General features: G+C 36.2%; 1 protein-coding gene across 1 annotated transcript in view; it reads right to left on the bottom strand.

The window, feature by feature from the left end:
• Nucleotides 1–2,680: 2,680 nt before the first annotated feature.
• The window catches only part of LOC143736372 (uncharacterized), a gene marked incomplete at its 5' end in the record, with an annotated part of 103,178 nt that continues 82,074 nt past the window's right edge, over nucleotides 2,681–23,784 (bottom strand). Inside the window, 5 exons of the mRNA XM_077227112.1 lie at nucleotides 2,681–3,709; nucleotides 4,672–4,739; nucleotides 5,442–5,554; nucleotides 5,673–5,987; nucleotides 6,794–7,132. Of these exons, the coding sequence (XP_077083227.1) occupies nucleotides 3,664–3,709; nucleotides 4,672–4,739; nucleotides 5,442–5,554; nucleotides 5,673–5,987; nucleotides 6,794–7,132 (881 nt within the window). The remainder of the gene's footprint in view (nucleotides 3,710–4,671; nucleotides 4,740–5,441; nucleotides 5,555–5,672; nucleotides 5,988–6,793; nucleotides 7,133–23,784) is intronic.

The raw sequence follows: 23,784 nt of genomic DNA, 5'->3' as shown, positions 1-23,784 counted from the left end.
AGATGACTAAACGCCTGTGAAGAGACGACTCGACGCCTGTGAAGAGACGACTTAACGCTGGCGATATGTTATGCCCTAAATTAATACATGATTAACTAACTGTATTTACTATGTACATTTCTGAATTGCACTTTCTGTAAAGCTGCTTTGAAACAATATGTATTGTGAAAAGCGCTATACAAATAAATTTGAATTGAATTGAACCTAAAACAAATAATTGTGTCTGATTGGTCTCAATCATCCATCGCCATTGGCTTTTGGGTTGCTTAGTTGGGGACATTTAATTTAGTGTCTGAAAGACACTCAGCATTATGTGACGAATCTCTTTACAAACCGCCCTGAGCCTCTTTAGGCATTTTCCTTAAGTACTCAGACTGAAGCAGAAACTCCTTTCACGGGGAAACATTTGCAAACAATGTGAATTTGCATTCAGAGTTCACACCTTTTGAGGGCAGGATGCCATTTGCCTGGAAGACCCACCCTCCTCTGTAAGCAAGAAAACTTCTGGTTTACTTCTGTGGAGACGAGACCTTTGTACCAGTCGCACTAAGACATTTCAAATGTTACCAAACATGTATAGTGTTGTATGATAATTGTTCACATTAAACAATGTCAATTTCAGCATGAGAGAGAGACAAGATGGGGGAAAGGAGAGAAGGGAAAGAAATGTAAATTAATACAATACTGAGGTGATAGACTTGATTTTGTATTGGTTGGGGATGCTAGTTTCTCAAGAGAGAGTTCAAATGTTCATTTTCAGAAACGTCCTTCTCTGGGAGTAGTCGTTCCTTAATCAGACGGCCTGACATGTTCTAGTTGCAACTCCGCTACATGTACCAGTCAGACCTTAGAAGACTACAGCGAATAGTCTGGACTGCTGAGAGAATCACCGGTTCACACCTGTCCTCAGTCCCACTCTCCTGTAAATGACACATTTACATTACTTTTACCTTAACCATAGAAGTGTTGTATATCCCAGGGAATACAAAAAACAAAAACAAAAATTATGAGAGGCTAAGGGAAGGAGCTGTGTGAGTGGGCCCAATTTCTGATAAAATTATTGAAAGTTTGGTTCCTGCAAATGATGAGGTCATGTTATTCTTATATTGCTATTAAGCAAAAGATGTTGTGAGGCAACTGACCTAAAGGAAAATGTTAATATCTTTAACACATCTATGAATTATTTACACTTTACATGGAGAAAAAAATGCACGTGTCTAGCTATTTTTAGTTTATAACATCAAGAGTTGGCTGTGTTACCTTATCTATAAGTTACACAAGTAAATTATGTAAAAATGTTCTACATATTTAAATCACTTACATGCAAACTTGGGTCAGACATTTTAGAAGAATCAGGTCAAAAGACATCGTTGTATCGAAAAATAAAACCACGTAAAAAAAATACATCAGGCATTTGTAAATTTTGTGTTAATTCTACCTAAATGATACATATAGCCTATTTAACAGTATAATTTTTATATCTGTTACATATAAACACATGTATGAATTGGTGAAAAATTCAAAAGAAAGAAAACGTATCTTCTTAAGGTCTGTCATCCCGTTCCCAACACATCCCAGATCCCGCTTTCTGTTTTGAGTGTCTATTTGTTCAAATCTGCGCGCGCGTGTAGAAAATAACTCACGCTTGCGTTCAACTTGTCAGGACTCCTGGCTTTTATTTCTGCTTGCGACTTGTTAATTTGTGCGCACAATCATATTTTTCACTTACGCCCTGTGTTATGCCCTTAATGTGTTTTGTCCACCATTTGACGCCATACAGTAGCCTAGATAAAGTATTGAATGAAAATGTCTCTGAAACATCTGTGTATTTGGCAAATAGGCTATTGTATTTATTTCACTTCAGCTGTGGTGAAGTATGAAAACACCACATGAGCGTTTCACTACAGGAAGCAGAGAGTGTCTTCTTGTCTACGTTTGCAGCTCCTCCCGCCTGCAAGTCTCGCCAATCGGTTACAACATTTTTTAATCAGTGTGTAAACAATTTTAGCCATGTGCTCCATACATGAATGATTCCTAAAATAAAGTGTGTTGTTGAGGAGGCGTGCTGTTATTTTAAGTGACCAGATTTAAGATTTTCACCCGAATGAAGATGATGAATCAGGTGAAAAGTCCCTCAGATGCACATTGAAGGAGGAACCGAGACATCAAACCAGAAGATCACAGAGACTGAGAATAGCACAGAGATGAGGGCTCTTTTGACTAGTAAACAACCACCAGTGCACCCTAGGTATCCTACTAAACAGGTAGCCTTCTCAAATCCAACAGAACACTGCACTAACTACATTGCTAATTAGAGATATTAATTTATCTAAAAAATAATAATAAAAACAAGTTGTTTGTATTATTTGAAGGATCAACACTTCTACACCCACACCAGTGTTTTTGTTCTGGATTCGTCGTCATCCTACAGAGCTGGAGAGGATCTTGATCAGTCCTCATAACTGCATCTGGACTTTACCTCTACCAAGGAAACTTAAGGTGAGATTTTTTATCTGATTATGAATTTGATCTCAATCCATACATTTCTACCTTTATGTTTTACCTATGGACAGGATCACTGTTATGCTACAAAAAATTTAAGATTGTCAGCAGCATTTAGTTAATTTCTTGTCAAAGCTAATGAAACCAAAATAAATGAACAGACATCAAACATAAATCATAACTTGTAAGTCATACAGTGCATTTATTCTTAATATGACCCAGACACTGGCAGAAAAAAAACAAAACAGGATATGACCTTTATATGAAAAAAAAAATATTTATCAAGATAGTTCTGCTTAGAGAGAACTCTTGCTAGATCTGGAAATAACTACTGAAATTGCACTCTCGGAAATAAAGGTACAAGCTATCACTGGGGCTTTTCAACCATTTAGATACTAATATGTAACCTTAAGGGGTAAGTAAGGTACATCGGTGTAACTTTTTGAAAAGCTACTGCCCCAGTGACAACTTTTGTCTTTTGTACCTTTTTTCCTGAGAGTGTCGCACTGCTTTACTGCAGGGTCGCTGCATGAATATAGATCATCACGCACACAAAGTATATGATATTTTAATTTTTCACAGTAATGTCACTTTTTTGTTAAAAACCAGTGCTGAGTTTAGTATTTTGTAGTAAAGCAGGTTTTCTGTAGAGCAGAAGTCAATGGTTTCATGTGAGCAGGAATGGAAAAAGCACTTCAACCACACGCTATTCAAAGACTATTCACACCTCAGAGAGACACGATAACAAACTGACATCAAACACACACGTCCAGCAGAAGAAACATTCTCATGAACAAGCTGTCCATCCACCCAACAGATCAAACCACATTTCTGTTCAGATGTGAATACATGAGACCACAGTGTTTTGCATCTATTGTTTTTCATGAGATTTACACACATGGTCCCTTTAGACTTTAAAAGTCAAATATGAAATGCTCCAATGAACCATGCGATTTAATTTGTTAAAAAGGCAAGTTTGTTTGAAGTTTTTAGGAGATAACTTAATTTAATACTTAAAATTTGTATCCTGTTCTACGTCTGCTGGGATGTCCTGATACAATATGGGGATTCTCACCAAAACCTCAACCATAGACTCGGACTCGACGCAGGTCACACAGTTGAGTCTTGTACTTATAAAAATACTGAAGTTTGTTCATCTTCTCATTGTGAGAGGTGCATAAACCACATGATCCTCCTCTTGAACTTTCTGTAAAAACACAACACAAGAAATCTAGTTTTAGATACCGTATTTAGTTTATTCTAATAACATTTATCAGCACTGCATGCAAACTTAAGCATCTTGAGGAAATTAAATCAAACAACATCTTCTATATCAATGGTTCTCAACCGGTTTTGCTAACATGTTAATCCAAGAACTTACATTTATTAAGTTACATTGTTTAAAAGTTTTTCTTAATGTAATTATAATCCTTTGTAGATGAAGTTTAGAGATCCTGCAGTCTTTCAGTTTCTCATTTGCTGTAAAAATGTGTTCCATTAGAAATCACTAATTACTTGCTTAAAATGTAATCTGTGATGTGATCCAAACAACGCAATAGGAAAATAACATACGTTTTTCTTGCATCGATAATCTTATGGCTTTTATTAAACATCTATAGGAGCCTAATTTTGCTTATGTTCAGTGTACAATTATTGCATGTTATGTGTTGCATTTCAGTATTTGAATATTTGTGTTTTGATTGTAAACTTTCTTTATTTGTGAGAACTAAAGATACATATTCTCTATATTTACATTGAAATGTTATATATTAAAATTGTGCACTGGCCCTTTAAGAATTGTGACTGTAAATGATGCGGTGGTGCGTCGCGTCCCTTTAGGAAATATAGTGGAGTCACACAGTTTTCTTTACCGTATCCGTGATATTTAGGATTTAAGATTATATTTTGTTTCTTTTGTTTTATTTGTTTGATTTACTTACGAGTCTGGATTAAAAGGAAGATTTTACATGAATAAAACGGTGTATGTGAATTGTTTTTTATTGGATACACTACGGAGCGAGTTAACTGAAATCTTGCGATGCGCACTCAACAATCTGATTTGGTGCTGTTGTGTGTGTGATGAATTATTATACAGTCAAAAACACAATTGCACCTGACTCACTGCTGAAATGATGAGACACAACATAAATTAATAATACATTGTCTTACCGTTTTCTGTGCGTTTCTTTTGTAGAAAGCTGGTTCAGCGTAAGTGATCTCGTCTTCGTGAGTCTCAACTGTTTCAAACAATAATAGATGCATTAAAACTACAAAACTCAATTAGATCTGTTTCTTTACAACATGTTTTATTATTATTATGGCTGTCTAAGTTAAAGCAATGAATGCACACATTTCATTAAACGTTTAACACATCCGTTTTTAAAAACAATGACATTAACAAATTTAATTCGACCAAGTTTAAAGTGAACTATCACTTGAAATTTAGAGAGACGTTTTTTTTTTAAATCATAATTTATAAAACAAACCCAGGCAGGACATTTAAGTCAAATGCATTGTATGGTAAAATTGATGCTCAACAAGTTCAACAAAAGTAATCAATAACATATTTTAACTTTAGCATCAGCTGGATCTTTACACATGCATTAAATGCACAAAAATATGTTCATAAAGTGGAGAATGCTTTTGTATTTTTAATGTTTTGGTGCAATTTGAGGAAAGTAGGATAACTATATATAGTCTTACTATATATATATATATATATATATATATATATATATATATATATATATATATAACTACACATATTATTTTGGTTTATTTCCATATAAATAATCTCAATCGTGTTAACTACAAATTAATGACAATTATTTTATTTTTTAATTATATTTAGGGCTATCAGTTGATTAAATATTTAGAGTATATTTTAGGGTATAAAGTTTTGTTCATTATAATGTTTAAAAGCAGTAATTAACACTTGCCTTCCCTGTCAATTTTTCTACATTTCTGCAGATCCAGAAGATCCCAAATCCAACAACAATCATCAGAGATCCAGCAGAGATCAACACTATCAGAGACACTGAGACTGGAGGAACTGAAGGAGAGGAAAAGAGAGACAGTCATTAATGTGAGTGAATGCATCAGTCTGATCTACAACAGAAGACAGAGATCAGGTCAGTAAATACACACATATATCATCAGTGCTGTGGTACCTGCACATGTGTGACAGAGTGTGTTGATGTCCAGATGTGTGGTCTGGTTGCTGATGGGATTGTTCAGCACACAGCTGTAGGTGTTTTTATCCTGATATTCCACCTCCAGAGGTAGAGAGAGACTGATGCTGAGATCACACACACTGATGCTGGACAATACACTCATTCCTGCGTACCAGGAGAGAGTCACATCACTCACATTCAACACTGATGAACACACCAATGAACATGATGATGATGATGATGATGATGATGAAGATGATGATGAAGAACAGTGTGAAGAGTTACTGATGATGACAGGAACAGGCAGACGAGCTGGAAAACATGAGAGAATAAAGAGAAATGTGGGTAAATCTAAACATCAATCTTATTTTGAGAGTAGTGTGTTGACTGTCAGTAAGTGTTTCTCAAACAATGAAATGATACAATATTTGTGTATAAATATTTAAAAGAATATTCTGGGTTCATTTTAAATTAAGCTTACTATAATGCAATTTTGACCATGTTGATTGCCACAAAAATGTATTTACATGTGTACAGCAGAAAAGCAAAAATCTGGGTTACAGTGAAGCGCTGAATGGTGTGGAAGCTTGTTTCTGCCACGGAATAAAATAATTTAAAAGATCGATTTTCTCACAACTACAAGTTTATATTTCGCAATTCTGAGATTTTTTGGGGAAATTGTGCAATTAAACGGGGCAATTACCTTTTTCATTTTATATTAAGTGCCAGAAAGTTTTATTTAAACTTCTAAACTTATTAAGTTTTCATAGAATGGGACCGATCTGTAAATGTTAAAATAGTCACAGTTTCAATTGTACAGCCACAAGATGTGAACAATGTGTGTGTGTTAACATGGTTTTAGTGTGAAAAATCAATTGCTAACCTTTTGGCATGACAATACGCCATAAATCTTAAACTGCCTTTAAAAATGCTGAAGTGCTTCTGGAGTTTTCTTTAAATCTTCCTAATATTGGCCTCATGCACGTTCCTTTATAAGTGCCTCACCGTAACCTCAAATGAGGAATGAGTCGAAATTATTTGGTAATCGACACAATTCTACAAATGCTGTGTACTGAGTTTAAATTATTTAAAGGATGAGACAAATGATCTCTACTCACCATAGACAGAAACATTGAATGTGTTTGATGTCAGTTTCGCTCCACTTATCTGTAGTTTATAAACTCCAGTATGTTCAGTTGTGGTGTTTGTGATGGTCAGAGATCCAGTTTGATTGTCCAGCTTCAGTCTGTCTCTGAATCTCCCATCAGGAACATCATCATATGTGGAGAAGATTCGGTTCTCTTTGCTGATTTTAGCTATCAGAGACTTTTCATCTCCAAATGTCCACAGTATATCATCGTCTTCATGTATTTCAGTAACATCAGTGTTTAGAGTAACAGAATCTCCCTCCATCACTGACACTGACTTTATCTCATTTGTTTCGGCAGCAAACACACCTGGAGAACATGAACAGAAAATAACAGATTAAAGCTTTTGTTAGTTTACAAAGCTTGAAATCAGTACGTAACCTTTTACAGCAACAAAGACACAAAACAAAAGTCACAAATATGAACAAACAAATTTGAGTGAATTAATAATGTGATCTTTAGAATGACTTGCTGTAGAGCAAAATAAAAATTATATGATGAATTAATTACAGCTTGAAAGTTTAATTTCAATACATTCAATACATTTGTTATTATTGAATTCCCATTACATTTGTAGTTGTCTTTGATTACTGCAGAAGAATACAAAATTATTTAAATTATGTTTTTAAAAATTGCTGGGGAGGATTTTCATTTGTAATTGCAGTGGATGAAAATAATCGTATTTGAACCGCCGCAGGAGTTTATTACTCGGAGATGTAAATAAACAACACAAAAATGTTTATAACTTACCGATCGGACGGCAGAAGCACAAACAGAACAAAACAAACACGTGAAACATTTGCAGCTGTTCAGTGAAACGCCTGATCTAATAAGACTATCAATGAAAGCACAACAGATCTAAACAAACACAAGCTTGTGAATCCTCCCCGACAGAGTCTGGCCCTCCTAATGCACACACACACGCACGCACGCACACGCACACACGTACGTTATATATACATTTGTTATATAAAAACTACATTTCATGGTAAAATATAGAGTAATTATGATTTAAAATGGTTGTATATATTTATTCAGTTCTCAATTATAACGAATAGTGGAAAGTAAAACCGTATATGATCTCATTGCTTCTGAGTCAAACTGAAACCTGCTGCGGGTTCTTTCTTTCTTTCTTCATTTTTTTTTTGTGGTTTGATAATTTGGGTGGACAGACATCTTATATGAGAGACTGGGCATTCAGTGCATGTGTGTTTGTTATTAAAGTCCTGTAAGATGTGACTTTTGATAGATACTGACCACTGCAGACAGGGAACACCTCACAAGAGCTGCCGTTTTGGAGATGCTCTGACCCAGGCGTCTACCCCTCATAATTTGGCCCTTGTCAAACTCTCTCAAATCCTTACGCTTGCCCATTTTTCCTGCTTCTAACACATCAACTTTGAGGATAAAATGTTCACTTGCTGCCTAATATATCCCACCCACTAACAGGTGCCGTGATGGAGAGACAGGCTAATCGATGTTACCTTTAGAATGTGAAGGTGTTTATATATAGAGAGAGTGTTTATAGTTTATATATATAAACACTTTCACATACTAAAGGTTGTACTTTCAGGTCCTTAGCAATATGAGTGTTTTATCGACTGTAATTGTTAATTGCTTTTTATTGAATATAGCCTACTTATATGGTGGAGGTTAATTCCTGTATGCTTTAGTATGTTTGCGGATTGTAGTATGTATACTACCTATATCAGCATTGTGCATATCTCAGACGCATCATTATATATATATATATAAATTTTTTTTTTTTTTTTTTTTAATGCTTCTAATATATAGGCCTTGTCTTGTGCGGAGGTTTAATATAGAGTTATCAGTCATATGACATTTACGACTGGAGTCACGCTATACACACGCCAAGTGAAAAAAAATGGCAGGTAGTGTTAAAAATAGTGTTTTTATTGAATTTTGGTGAATTTGTTTCGTGAACTAAACTCATCTGTCACAGAATCAGCATTGTGCATATCTCAGTCATTATATTCCAAGTTGGCTGCACGCATGCACGGCACACACGTTTGTTTAGAGTGATTGCTGAATGTTTGGAGTGAAGTTTTAGTTTCGTTATGAATTTTGGTTTGATTGTTCATATCCTATGGGATTATTTTTGTGCCTTTAATATTGAACGTAAATGTTCATGAAACGAATGAAAATATAAATGGACACTGAATAAAATGTCTTTGAAACCGGAAAAAAAAAATAGCAGGCAAAATGTTTGACTGTTTTTAATACACTGCATGTTTTGCTAACTGTTTTCTCCTCTTTCTTTCGCTGATCTGTACTTACAATTCATAGACAGTAAAAGAAATGGACACAGCGACCCCATTGATTTCGAAGGAGAAAACTGAAGCCCGATAATTGCACTTCCTTCCTGATGGCTGAGCGACTGCGCAGGCTCAAACTGAGCTTGACGACAGTCTGACAGTTGTAAATCTTCTAGTAGCTGTGCCACGACTAATCTGAATCACCTAATTCTTCAAAAATATTGTTGAAATATTTTGTCCCGTTGCTTTTATGCTCTATCTATGGGCTTCTCCCTTGACTTTATGCCTCTATGTCCCCCCAATTGTCTCATAAGCCCTATTCAAACGGGATTAGTACTATCTGGGGACCTCGTGTGATTTAAAAATTACCCTGCCACATCTGAATTTCATGTGGCGCATTCGCACGGGATAACCGAAGCCTGTGATTTTACTCAAATTTACCGACTTATCTCCCGGATATGACGTCAATATGATATTGCTTGGAAATTTTTATTCGTTATAGGTCTAGCTGTATGATATATTATGACATAAACAGAATAAAGTTCCTTACCGCATGCTGCTATACATATCATTCATCTCCATCTAATCATTCTTTTTGTTTTTGCTCTTCTGATGATTTTCAGCTTTCACTTTCTGCAAATTGTGTAGTTGTGTATAGCGATATGACCCAGCACCCAAAATAGTATCAAAACACTCCAAACCAGCCTCCATTCTTCGCGAAAGATAGATAAAAAGGCGCACATGAAACAAAAACCTTGAAAAAATGATATACGATCCGGCCAAATCACAGAGATGTCGATTCGCACGGGTCTAATATTATCACAGGACCTCGGTGTTCGGCGAAATATAATTTGCGGGGGAATTTTTACTTTACAAATTACAGACATGGCCGATTCGCACGGGATTAAGATCTCAGACAAACTCCGCAATTATTACAAATGACTAGAGGTCACCAGGTAATACTTATCCCGTGCGAATAGGGCTATGGACAGTAAAAGATTGCATGCGAGCTTCTCCTCCTGTCTATAAGGTCATTTCTCTAAAGTGCGACAGATAGTCGCGTGGTTATGACGCAATCGTTAGCCTATTTTTACAAAAATGGCTTCTACGGGGCCATAATGTAAGATACAAAGTAATGGAGCCTTTTATACATTGTTGTGTTTCTTTAGAAATAAATAATGGACAAATGAAGTCTTTGGACACCTTAGATGTAAAGTTATTAGCTTCTAAAGTGACGCCAAAATGAATGGGAGTCAATGGAATGCTAACAGCAGGTGAAGTTCTGCTACAATGGCGGCTCCCGTGAGGCTTCAGTTTCCGGCTGATGGATTACCCCCTTGTTACAATTGTGCTTCCAGAATTTTCATTTACGCTTCCGACGTTTTCGTTTGCGCTCGCCATTCTGACACATTTCTCTCATGGGGGCGGGGCTAACTGCAGGATGTTCTCATTGGCTACTGAGTTTTTGATTGACAGATTCTTGACCTGGAAGTGAAGACGTCAGTATTGTGTTTACATGTGTGGATGTGAGCGTCTGTAAGCGGCTTCCTATTTCATTTTAGTGATATAAAGTTAGGAGATTTGTTTTTTTATTTTATCTGTATTTATCTTCTATACTATTTATCTTCAGCATAAGCTTTCAGGAGCAGTATTTGTACGCGCAAGAGAGAATGAATGTCTAATGGGAGGTATAATTGTAGTACATTAAAATACTGTATAATAATGACAAATAGGCTAATGTCCAATGCTTTCGGGTTTCGGAGAATATTTGTTTGTTCCTGCTAAGGCTAAATGTTATTTTTTCTTATTTTATTATCCCGCTGCTAAAATTGTCATTTGCCAGCATTGACAACTTAAATGTTTGCAACGCAATACTTGATTTGTCAGTTGCGGCTCCTTGAGAAATATAATGATTCAGCAGAAATGGAGTTTAGTTTATTATGGATTGAAGGGAATGGACTTGACTGACGGCGCTCTGAAAAGCGAACAGACATATGCGCTGAATTAGAGACGGTAAAAGTGAGTGGTTTCAATATCATTGGTATTAAAAAGTGGTTGGGTCTTGTCCCACCCATATGCAATGGTTCCGACGCCCGTGCCTTAATGTCCGTGGTCATGAAGTCATTTGAAAGACTGGTGCTGGCCCACCTGAAAGACATCACTGGACCCACTTCCGTTTGATTATCGAAGCAAACAGGTCTGTGGATGATGCTTTCAACATGGGACTGCATTACATCCTGCAACACCTGGACAATCCAGGGACTTATGTGAGGATCCTGCTTGTGGACTTCAGCTCGGACTTCAACTCCATTTTTTTCTAACCTACTCCAGTCCAAATGAACTCTCTGTGCCCTCCCCCATCTGTCAGTTTATCATCACCTTCCTGACAGACAGACAGACAGACAGACAGCAGCCAGTGAGACTGGGGAAATTCTCATCCAACACCCGGGAAGGAAGTATAGTCTCTGCTGGGCCTTTTTTACAATGTCTATGTTAGTGTCGTGTCCCAATTCAGGTTTTAAGAGATGGTGGTGCCCAGGAACCTGAATGACTCCACTGCTGCCACAGTGCTGTTCATGATTGTGAGTAGGGGGGAGTGCTGGGGTGTTTCTCCTGAAGTCCACAATCATCTCCACTGTTTTGAGTTCCAGGTTGTTATAATTGCACCAGACAGCCAGCACTGGCACCCCCAATGGGTACGTACTCTTCCCACTGCTGTTCTCCCTGTGCACGAATGACTGCACTGCAAAAGACCTCTCTGTCAAGCTCCTGAAGTTTGCAGACAACACCACTTATCGGCCTCATGTTTCTGCTTACAGACTGTAGGTTAAAGAGCTGACTGTCTGGTGCAGTGACAACAACCATCAACAAACATCCCAGCACTCTCCCACTCACCATCATGAACAGCACTGTGGCAGCAGTGGAGACATTCAGGTCCCTGTGCCTGAATTGGGACAGTCACATTGACTCCATTGTGAAAAAGGCCCAGCAGAGGTTGCACTGTCTTCTCCAGCTGAGGAAGTTCAACCTGCCACAGGAGCTGTTGATACAGTTCTCTAACATTATTGAGTCTGTCCTCTGCACTTCTGTAACTGTCTAGTTCTGCTCAGCTACCAGTCAGACCTCAGAAGACTACAGCGGATAGTCCGGACTGATGAGAGAATCACTGGTACACACCTCTCCCCACTCTCCAAGAACTGTACTCATCCAGAGTGAGGAAAAGCGCTGGGAAAATCACTCTGGACCCGCTCATTTAGAAGTGTATCGTGATGCCTGTTTTATCATGTACATGTTTTGTCATGTCAGAGCCAAAATACTGTAATTTGCTAAACTGCTCCAAAGCTATAAATTCCATTAAAAACATCCAACGAACATCTTTGAATAGTAAATTCCTAGTTTGGACATACTGCTTCTAGTACACACTGTGTTAATTTAAACATCAGACAACTTATCCTCCTTATTTTCCAACGCAGAAGTAAGGTGTTTTCTGTGAATTTGTGAGACTCTGATTTATTAGCCACTATAGGGAAACAACAAGAAGAATATATAAAAGTTCAGTGAACTTTAAACTGTTTACCAACCAGCATGTTTATAATTACTAAGACAAAACATTAAAATAATATGAAACAACAGTTTTTAATATCAAGCAGCATATCAACCTGTTTTATACAGCTAAACATAACTGGAAACATGACACTTGAAGCCAGACCACTACCAATTACAAATGGCCACACCTGTTCTTACCTGAAAAATAAGGTGATCAAGGGCACATTGTGTGGGATGTTGTTCTTCAAATAATAATAATAATAATAATAATTAAAGCTGCAAGCAGCATTTAGCGGTGTTCAAGCAGTTAAGGCCTTTAAGGCCGTAAAGCACAAAAGCACCAAAAGACATTAAGTTTTATTTAGCATACATTTAAACACTGACATAATAGATGGAAAATACCATTTACAGCCAATACAGGCAATTTTAGCATGATTTACCATGATATACCCCATTTCAGTGTGATTTTCATGATTTACCATGAATCTAGCATGATTTACCATAGTTTACCATGGTATACCAAGTTCTAGTATGATTCACCATGATTTACCCTGTTCTAGCATGATTTACCACAAGTGAACACATTCTAGTATGATTTAATATGTTTATAGCATGATTTATCTTAGTTTACCTTGATTTACCATGTTATAGGATGATTGACCATGATATACCACATTCTAGAATGATTTATCAGGATTGTAGCATGATTTACTATGATTCGTCACATTGCTAGCATGATTTACCATGATATACTGGTGAAAATCAAGTCTGTCAAAATGAGAGTGAGCCAATAAGTGGTCTTCTACTGCCCTCTGCTGGCCATTATACTTATTAATAAAGTGTTTTCACAGGTGCTTTTGTGACTCATATCTAGACACACACACAAGTCATTATGAAAATATATGAAATGCTTATAGACCATTAAAATATATGTCTTTGCAAGCTATTAATCAGATTATTCAGGATTTATTCAGAAACATGGGACTACACACACACATTCTGTTGTAGATAAAGTGATATGAACTGTGTCTCACTCAGGATTAACATTTGTCTGTGACACAACGCTTCAATAGATGAATTTTGACAAAATGTGAGTGTAAATGTTAAAATAGTGATTTTATAAACTCTAAATAAGAATAATAGAATATTAGTAGTTAGTAGCATGACAAAATGACTATTTTAAACAGCAGGGGGCAGTAGAATACAACTTATTGGCTTAATATGCCATTATGTTATAATTTTCACATTTTTAACTGTTATAGATACATTATTTCTTATCTTATTTAGAGTCACATGTTCTGACTTGTTTTTAAGAAGATCTGAGCATTTATTGAAGAGATATAGGCTTTCTTGGTCAAGGCTACATATTGAAGTGACCCTATTATAGCCATCCAAATGAAGAAGTTATAACTTTTCTGATAATTATTTATCTAGAGAGTCCAGAGAATTGTACTGCACTGATTTTGAACATTATGATATAAATATTATATGATCATAGATGGAACACACCATTTACAGCCAATACAAGCAATTTACCATAGGAAATACATGGTTTTTAAAGCTTTTCAACAGTTATAGCGCCAACTATGGTCCGATCTCCATGAAACTTTGCATGCTTCTTCACCATGTTATGACACATGTGCTCATCAATTTTTGTGAAGTTCTGAGTTTTTATTTATGATTTATTGGCTTTTGAGTGTATTTTGACACGCCCCCTTTTCTAGATGACCCTCTTACAGTGAACTAAAGGGCAAAGTTCAACTTTTTTTTGATAATTATTGATCTAGAGAGTCCAGAGAATTGTCCTAGACTGATCTGGTTCCGATCGGGCAAAAAACCAGGGACTAGTTTGCAAAAGTAGGTTTTGGACAAAATTGGCCATAACAAATTTTTTTTTGCTCAAATCGGGAATCCGAGATATACATCTAGTCCGTCTTGGGTTGATTTACCATGAATCTAGCATGATTTACCATAGTTTTTCCATGATTTACCATGTTCTAGTATGATTTACCACAAATCTAGCATGATTCACCATAGTTTTACCATAATTTACCATGTTCTAGTATGATTTACCATGAATCTAGCATGATTCACAATGTTCTAGTATGCTTTACATGATTTACCCTGTTGTAGCATAATTTACCATCGTTTAACATGATTTACCACGCTCTGGTATGATTTACCATGAATCTAGCATGATTTACCATAGTTTTACCATGATTTACCATGTTCTAATATGATTTACCATGAATCTAGCATGATTCACCATAGTTTTACCATGATTTACCATGTTCTAGAGTGTTACACTCTGACAAAATATGATTGTCTTATAATAGTAATTGTTATATAATGGATTTTATAGTAAGCATGGATAATGCAGTTAACATGGAAAAACTGGTTTGCTTTAGTTCAGAATTTTGTTGAAACTCAAGGCTGTTAAAATGAAAGTGAGCCAATAAGTGGTCTTCTACTGCCCTCTGCTGGCCACTCTACTTATTAATAAAGTCTTTTTGCATTCATATCTAGACACACACACACACACAAGTCATTATGAAAATATATGAAATGCTTATAGACCATTAAAATATATGTCTTTGCAAGCTATTAATCAGATTATTCAGGATTTATTCAGAAACATGGGACTACACACACACATTCTGTTGTAGATAAAGTGATCTGAACTGTGTCTCATTCAGGATTAACATTTGTCTGTGACACAATGCTTCAATAGATGAATTTTGACAAAATGTGAGTGTAAATGTTAAAATAGTGATTTTATAAACTCTAAATAAGAATAATAGAATATTAGTAGTTAGTAGCATGACAAAATGACTATTTTAAACAGCAGGGGGCAGTAGAATACAACTTATTGGCTTAATATGCCATTATGTTAAAACTTTAACCTTTTTAACTGTTATAGATGCATTATTTCTTATCTTATTTAGAGTCACGTGTTCTGACTTGTTTTTAAGAAGATCTGAGCATTCATTGAAGAGATATAGGCTTTCTTGGTCAAGGCTACATATTGAAGTGACCCTATTATAGCCATCCAAATGAAGAAGTTATAACTTTTCTGATAATTATTTATCTAGAGAGTCCAGAAAATTGTACTGCCCTGATTTTGAACATTATGATATAAATATTGTATGATCATAGATGGAACACACCATTTACAGCCAATACAGGCAATTTACCATAGGAAATACATGGTTTTAAAGCTTTTCAACAGTTATAGCGCCACCTATTGTCCGATCTCCATAAAACTTTGAATGCGTGTTCATGATGTTATGGCACATATGCTCACCAATTTTTGTGAAGTTCTGACTTTTTATTAATGATTTATAGACTTTTGAGTGTGTTTTGACACGCCCCTTTTTATAAATGAACCTGTTATAATGAACCAAATGGCAAAGTTCAACTTTTTTTTGATAATTATTGATCTAGAGAGTCCAGAGAATTGTACTGCACTGATTTTGAACATTATGATATGAAAATTATACGACCATAGATGGAAAAGACCATTTACAGCCAATACAAGCAATTTACCATAGGAAATACATGGTTTTAAACCTTTTCAACAGTTATAGCGCCACCTATTGTCCGATCTCCATAAAACTTTTCATGCTTGTTCATGATGTTATGTCACATATGCTCACCAATTTTTGTGAAGATCTGAGTTTTTTTTTAATGATTTATAGGCTTTTGAGTGTGTTTTGACAAGCCCCTTTTTATAAATGATCATGTTATAGCAAACCAAAGGGCAAAGTTCAACTTTTTTTCAATAATTATTGATCTAGAGAGTCCAGAGAATTGACCTAGACTGGTCTGGTTCTGATCGGGCGAAAAACCAGGGACTAGTTCGCAAAAGTAGGTTTTTAACATATTCATGAATATTTAATGAACGATTTGATTGACAGCAATGTTTCTAGAGGCAAAGTTGTTCAGCATGAGGAGATCTATCATATGATATGCATGTTGTGGCAATATGTGCAACACCACGTGATTACAGAGCCGTAAAACTCGTTAGCGCCAACTAGTGGCCGATTTCTTTCAAAACTCTTACAGACCTCTTGGGCCATGAGTCGACCATGCCCATCGAGTTTCGTTCTGATTGGCCTTCGTTAACCTTGTCTTATACTTAATTGGCCAATGGCGGCCATGTTTTTTGAGATACGCCAATGTCCTCATACACATACATGGGGCCTTGGACCAAGACACTGCATACCAATTTTCAAGTCAATCGGACTAACCACTAGGTGGCCATATGTTTTTTTCATGTTATAGCGCCACCTAGAGCTCAATCGACGCGATTTTTTTACTATGACCTCGGATTGAGCTCATACATATGTGTAGTGAGATTGGTAAAAATATCTCATTTTGTTCACGAGTTATAGCCATTTTAGTAAAATAGGCTCCTCCCACAACGTTTATTTTGCACCCCCTAGCGACCGGAAATCAAAATTTCGACTTTTCTTCAATAATTATGGATAGTCAGACTCCAGAGAACATTTCTGCACTGGTTTGGTTCCGATCAAGCGAAAAACCAGGGACTAGTTTGCAAAAGTAGGTTTTGGACAAAACCGGAAATAGCGGAAAAATTTCCATACCGGAAATGAAATCGGAGATATACGTTTTTTAAGTCAAGAGTCCAGCTTTCCAATGATATAAGACACTTGACTCTACGACTTACGGTCTAGGAGTTATGACCAGTTTCGCGCTTTTGGTTGCTATAGCGCCACCTATGGGCCAATTGGGCTTATAATTTGATAAGCTCTCCTCGATTTTTGTACTACCATCTGACAAAGTTTCAAGTCTCTAGCACTTACGGTTTGGGCTGCACGATGCGTTTTACGGCGGAAGAATAATAATAATAATAATAATTAAAGCTGCAAGCAGCATTTAGCGGTGTTCAAGCAGTTAAGGCCTTTAAGGCCGTAAAGCACAAAAGCACCAAAAGACATTAAGTTTTATTTAGCATACATTTAAACACTGACATAATAGATGGAAAATACCATTTACAGCCAATACAGGCAATTTTAGCATGATTTACCATGATATACCCCATTTCAGTGTGATTTTCATGATTTACCATGAATCTAGCATGATTTACCATAGTTTACCATGGTATACCAAGTTCTAGAATGATTCACCATGATTTACCCTGTTCTAGCATGATTTACCACAACTGAACACATTCTAGTATGATTTAATATGTTTATAGCATGATTTATCTTAGTTTACCTTGATTTACCATGTTATAGGATGATTGACCATGATATACCACATTCTAGAATGATTTATCAGGATTGTAGCATGATTTACTATGATTCGTCACATTGCTAGCATGATTTACCATGATATACTGGTGAAAATCAAGTCTGTCAAAATGAGAGTGAGCCACTAAGTGGTCTTCTACTGCCCTTTGCTGGCCATTATACTTATTAATAAAGTGTTTTCACAGGTGCTTTTGTGACTCATATCTAGACACACACACAAGTCATTATGAAAATATATGAAATGCTTATAGACCATTAAAATATGTCTTTGCAAGCTATTAATCAGATTATTCAGGATTTTTTCAGAAACATGGGACTACACACACACATTCTGTTGTAGATAAAGTGATCTGAACTGTGTCTCATTCAGGATTAACATTTGTCCGTGACACAATGGTCAATAGTAATACTTCAATAGATGAATTTTGACAAAATGTGAGTGTAAATGTTAAAATAGTGATTTTATAAACTCTAAATAAGAATTATAGAATATTAGTAGTTAGTAGCTTGACAAAATGACTATTTTAAACAGCAGGGGGCAGTAGAATACCACTTATTCGCTTAATATGCCATTATGTTATAACTTTAACCTTTTTAACTGTTATAGATGCATTATTTCTTATCTTATTTAGAGTCACATGTTCTGACTTGTTTTTAAGAAGATCTGAGCATTCATTGAAGAGATATAGGCTTTCTTGGTAAAGGCTTCATATTGAAGTGACCCTATTATAGCCATCCAAATGAAGAAGTTATAACTTTTCTGATGATTATTTATCTAGAGAGTCCAGAGAATTGTACTGAACTGATTTTGAACATTGTGATATAAATATTATATGATCATAGATGGAACACACCATTTACAGCCAATACAGGCAATTTACCATAGGAAATACATGGTTTTAAACCTTTTCAACTGTTATAGCGCCACCTATTGTCCGATCTCCATAAAACTTTGCATGCTTGTTAATGATGTTATGTCACATATGCTCATTAATTTTTGTGAAGTTCTGAGTTTTTATTTAGGATTTATAGGCTTTTGAGTGTGTTTTGACACACCCCTTCTTCTAAATGACCCTGTTACAGTGAATCAAAGGGCAAAGTTCAACTTTTTTTCAATGATTATTGATCTAGAGAGTCCAGAGAATTGTCCTAGACTGGTCTGGTTCCGATCGGGCAAAAAACCAGGGACTAGTTCGCAAAAGTAGGTTTTTAACATATTCGTGAATATTTAATGAACGATTTGATTGACAGCAATGGTTCTAGAGGCAAAGTTGTTCATCATGAGGAGATCTATCAAATGATATGCATTTTGTGGGGATATGTGCAACACCACGTGATTACAGAGCCGTAAAACTCGTTAGCGCCAACTAGTGGCCGATTTCTTTCAAAACTCTTACAGACCTCTTGGGCCATGAGTCGAACATGCCCATTGAGTTTTGTTCCGATTGGCCTCCGTTAACCTCGTCTCACAGGTGCTCAAACTTTATTGGCCGATGGCGGCCATGTTTTTTTAGATACGCCAATATCCTTTTACACATACATGGGGCCTTGGACCAAGACACTGCATACCAATTTTCAGGTCAATCGGACTAACGGTCAGGTGGCCACACCCCCTTTTATGTTTTTTTAATGTTATAGCGCCACCTAGTGTTAGATCGACGCGGTTTTTTTACTGTGACCTCAAAATCAACTCATTCACATGTGTACCGAGTTTGGTGAAGCTATCTCATTTACTTCTTGAGTTATAGCCATTTTAGTAAAATAGGCTCCGCCCACAACATTCATTTTGCGCCCTCTAGCGACAGTTAATCAAAATTTCAACTTTTTTTTGATAATTATTGATATTCAGACTCCAGAGAACATTTTGGCACTGGTTTGGTTCCGATCGGGCAAAAAACCAGGGACTAGTTCGCAAAAGTAGTTTTTCGACAAAATTCAAAATGGCGGAAAATCTATCATGGCGGAAATGAAATCGGAGATATACATTTTTTACTTCAGGTTTCCAGCTTTCCATTTATATAAGACACTTGAGTCTACGACATACGGTCTAGGAGTTATGAGCAGTTTCGTGCAATTGGTTGCTATAGCGCCACCTATAGGCCAATCGGGCTCATAATTTGATAACCTCTCCTCGATTTTTGTACTACCATCTGACAAAGTTTCAAGTCTCTAGCACTTACGGTTTGGTCTGCACGATGCGTTTTAGCGGAGAATAATAATAATAATAAAAATCAGTACAGAAACAATAGGTTTTCAGCACTTCGTGCTTGAACACCTAATTAAAGCTGCAAGCAGCATTTAGCGGTGTTCAAGCAGTTAAGGCATTTAAGATTTTTAACCACACAATCATCAAAAGACATTAAGTTTTATGTAGCAAGCATTTAACCACTGACATCATGGATGGAATAGACCATGTTTTGGCATGATTTACCGGGATATAACACATTTCAGTGTGATTTTTCATGATTTACCATGTTCCAGTATGATTTACCATGAATCTAGCATGATTTACCATGATTTACCACGTTCTAGTATGATTTACTACGTTCTAGGATGATTTACCATAGAGCAGTGGTTCCCAAACCTGTCCTGAAGGACCTGTTTTCTCTGTCTCTCTAATCAATCACACCTGATTCAACTCATCAGCTCATTAATATATGTGATTATGAGCTGATGAGTTGAATCAGGTGTGTTTGATTAGGGTTCCCAACACTGCCATAGAGTACTGTGATTCTAGCATGATTTACCATAGTTTATCATGATTTACCACATTGCTAGCATTGATGTGAAGTGTCAGTACAAATGAAGTGATAAACTCTGACAAAATATGATTGTGTTATAATAGTAATTGTTATACAAGTGATTTTATAGTGTCTACATATGAATGCACCTGTTAAAAGACTTCATTAATAAGTAGAATGAGCCATTAAGTGGTCTTCTACTGCCCTCTGCTGGCCACTTTCATTTTGACAGTTTTTCCATTTTAACTCCTTTATGCAAGCTTACAAACACACACACACACACACACACACACACACACACACACACACACACACACACACACACACACACACACACACACACTGACAAAATCATTATGAAAATATATTTGAATGTTATTTCATACATGTCTTTGCAAACTATTAATCAGATTATTCAGAATTTATTCAGAAACATAGGACTACACACACATTCTGTAGTAGATACAGAGATTTGAACTATGTGTAATTCAGGATTCACATTTGTCAATGTGACAGAATTGTCAATAGTGATACTTCAATAGATGAAATTTGACTTAATGTGATTGTAAATGTTAAAATAGTAATTTTATAAAGTCTAAATAGTAATTTTGTCACACTACTCAAGTATAATTCATATTTTAAACAGCAGGGGGCAGTAAAATACTACTTATTGGCTTAATGTGCCATTATATTCATTTAATTTTCTAATTTTTAACTGTTATAGAGGCAAATTTTGTCCGATCTGTCTGAAATTTGTCATGATTGTTTGGAGTCATATGGCACATGTTCTGACTTGTTTTTAAGAAGATCTGAGCATTCATTGAAGAGATATAAGCTTTTGGGGACACTAAGTCATGGCTACATTGTGAAGTGACCCTATTATAGCCATCCAAATGAAGTTGTTCAACTTTTTCTGATAATTATTGATCTAGAGAGTCCAGAGAATTGTACTGCAATGGTTTTGAACATTATGATATGAACATTACATGATAATAAATGCAAAACACCATTCACAGCAAATACAGGCAATTTGCCATAGGAAATAAATTGTTTAAAAGCTTTTTAACAGTTATAGCGCCACCTATGGTCCGATCTCCATAAAATTTGGCATGGTTTTTAAGGATGTTATGTCACATATGCTCACCAATTTTTGTGAAGTTCTGAGTTTTCATATAGGATTTATAGGCTTTTGACTATATTTTGCCACGCCCATTTTATAAATGACCCTGTTATAGCCAACCAAATGCCAAATCTCAACTTTTTTTTGATAATTATTAATCTAGAGAGTCCAGAGAATTTTCCAAGACTGGTCTGGTTCCGATCGGGCGAAAAACCAGGGACTAGTTTGCAAAAGTAGGTTTTTAACATATTCGTGAATATTTAATGAACGGTTTGATTGACAGCAATGGTTCTAGAGGCAAAGTTGTTCATCATGAGGAGATCTATCAAATGATATGCATTTTGTGGGGATGTGTGCAACACCACGTGATTACAGAGCCGTAAAACTCGTTAGCGCCAACTAGTGGCCGATTTCTTTCAAAACTCTTACAGACCTCTTGGGCCATGAGTCGAACATGCCCATTGAGTTTCGTATCGATTGGCCTCCGTTAACCTCGTCTCACAGGTGCTCAAACTTTATTGGCCGATGGCGGCCATGTTTTTTGAGATACGCCAATATCCTTTTACACATACATGGGGCCTTGGACCAAGACACTGCATACCCATTTTCAGGTCAATCGGACTAACGGTCAGGTGGCCACACCCCCTTTTATGTTTTTTTAATGTTATAGCGCCACCTAGTGTTAGATCGACGCAATTTTTTTACTGTGACCTCAAAATCAACTCATTCACATGTGTACCGAGTTTGGTGAAGCTATCTCATTTACTTCTTGAGTTATAGCCATTTTAGTAAAATAGGCTCCGCCCACAACATTCATTTTGCGCCCTCTAGCGACAGTTAATCAAAATTTCAACTTTTTTTTGATAATTATTGATATTCAGACTCCAGAGAACATTTTGGCACTGGTTTGGTTCCGATCGGGCAAAAAACCAGGGACTAGTTCGCAAAAGTAGTTTTTCAACAAAATTCAAAATGGCGGAAAATCTATCATGGCGGAAATGAAATCGGAGATATACATTTTTTACTTCAGGTTTCCAGCTTTCCAGTGATATAAGACACTTGAGTCTACGACATACGGTCTAGGAGTTATGAGCAGTTTCGCGCAATTGGTTGCTATAGCGCCACCTATAGGCCAATCGGGCTCATAATTTGATAACCTCTCCTCGATTTTTGTACTACCATCTGACAAAGTTTCAGCTCTCCAGCACTTACGGTTTGGGCTGCACGATGCGTTTTAGCGGAGAATAATAATAATAATAATAATAATTAAAGCTGCAAGCAGCATTTAGCGGTGTTCAAGCAGTTAAGGCCTTTCAGGCCGTTAAGCACAAAAGGATCGAAAGACATTAAGTTTTATGTAGCAAGCATGATTTACCATGATATACTACATTTCAGTGTGATTTTTCATGATTTACCATGTTCCAGTATGATTTACCATGAATCTTACATGATTTTCCATAGTTTACCTTGATATACCATGTTATATGATGATTTACCATGATATAGCACATTCCAGAATAATTTACCAGGATTCTAGCATGATTTACCTTTTTTACTATGATTTACCATGTTTCTGGCGTTATTTACCATGATTTACCACGTTGATAGCAATTATATGAAGCATAAGAACAATTGAAGTGATAAACTCTGACAAAATATGAATGTGTTATAATAGTAATTGTTATTTAAGTGATTTTATAGTGTCTATATACAAAAAAAGACTATTAATAAGAAGAGTGGCCAGCAGAGGGCAGTAGAAGACCACTTATTGGCTCACTTTCATTTTCAACTACTTTGTTTCTCCAGTATTCTCCAGTGAAGCAAACCATTTTTTTCATGTTAACTCCATAATGCATGCTTACACACACACACACACACACACACACACACACACACACACACACACACACACACACACACACACATTTTTGGGATATGTTATTGTGAAAATCTGTTTTAATGGTATATGAGCATTTCACATATTTCTTTGCAATGTAATAAT

This window comes from Siphateles boraxobius, unplaced genomic scaffold (genome assembly GCF_051911475.1).
Source record: "Siphateles boraxobius isolate OS27281-9 unplaced genomic scaffold, OSU_SipBor_1 13, whole genome shotgun sequence".
In the NCBI taxonomy this organism is placed as follows: Eukaryota; Metazoa; Chordata; class Actinopteri; order Cypriniformes; family Leuciscidae; genus Siphateles; species Siphateles boraxobius.
Note: the sequence above shows the minus strand (reverse complement) of the source record. Positions and strands in the feature narration are given on the sequence as shown.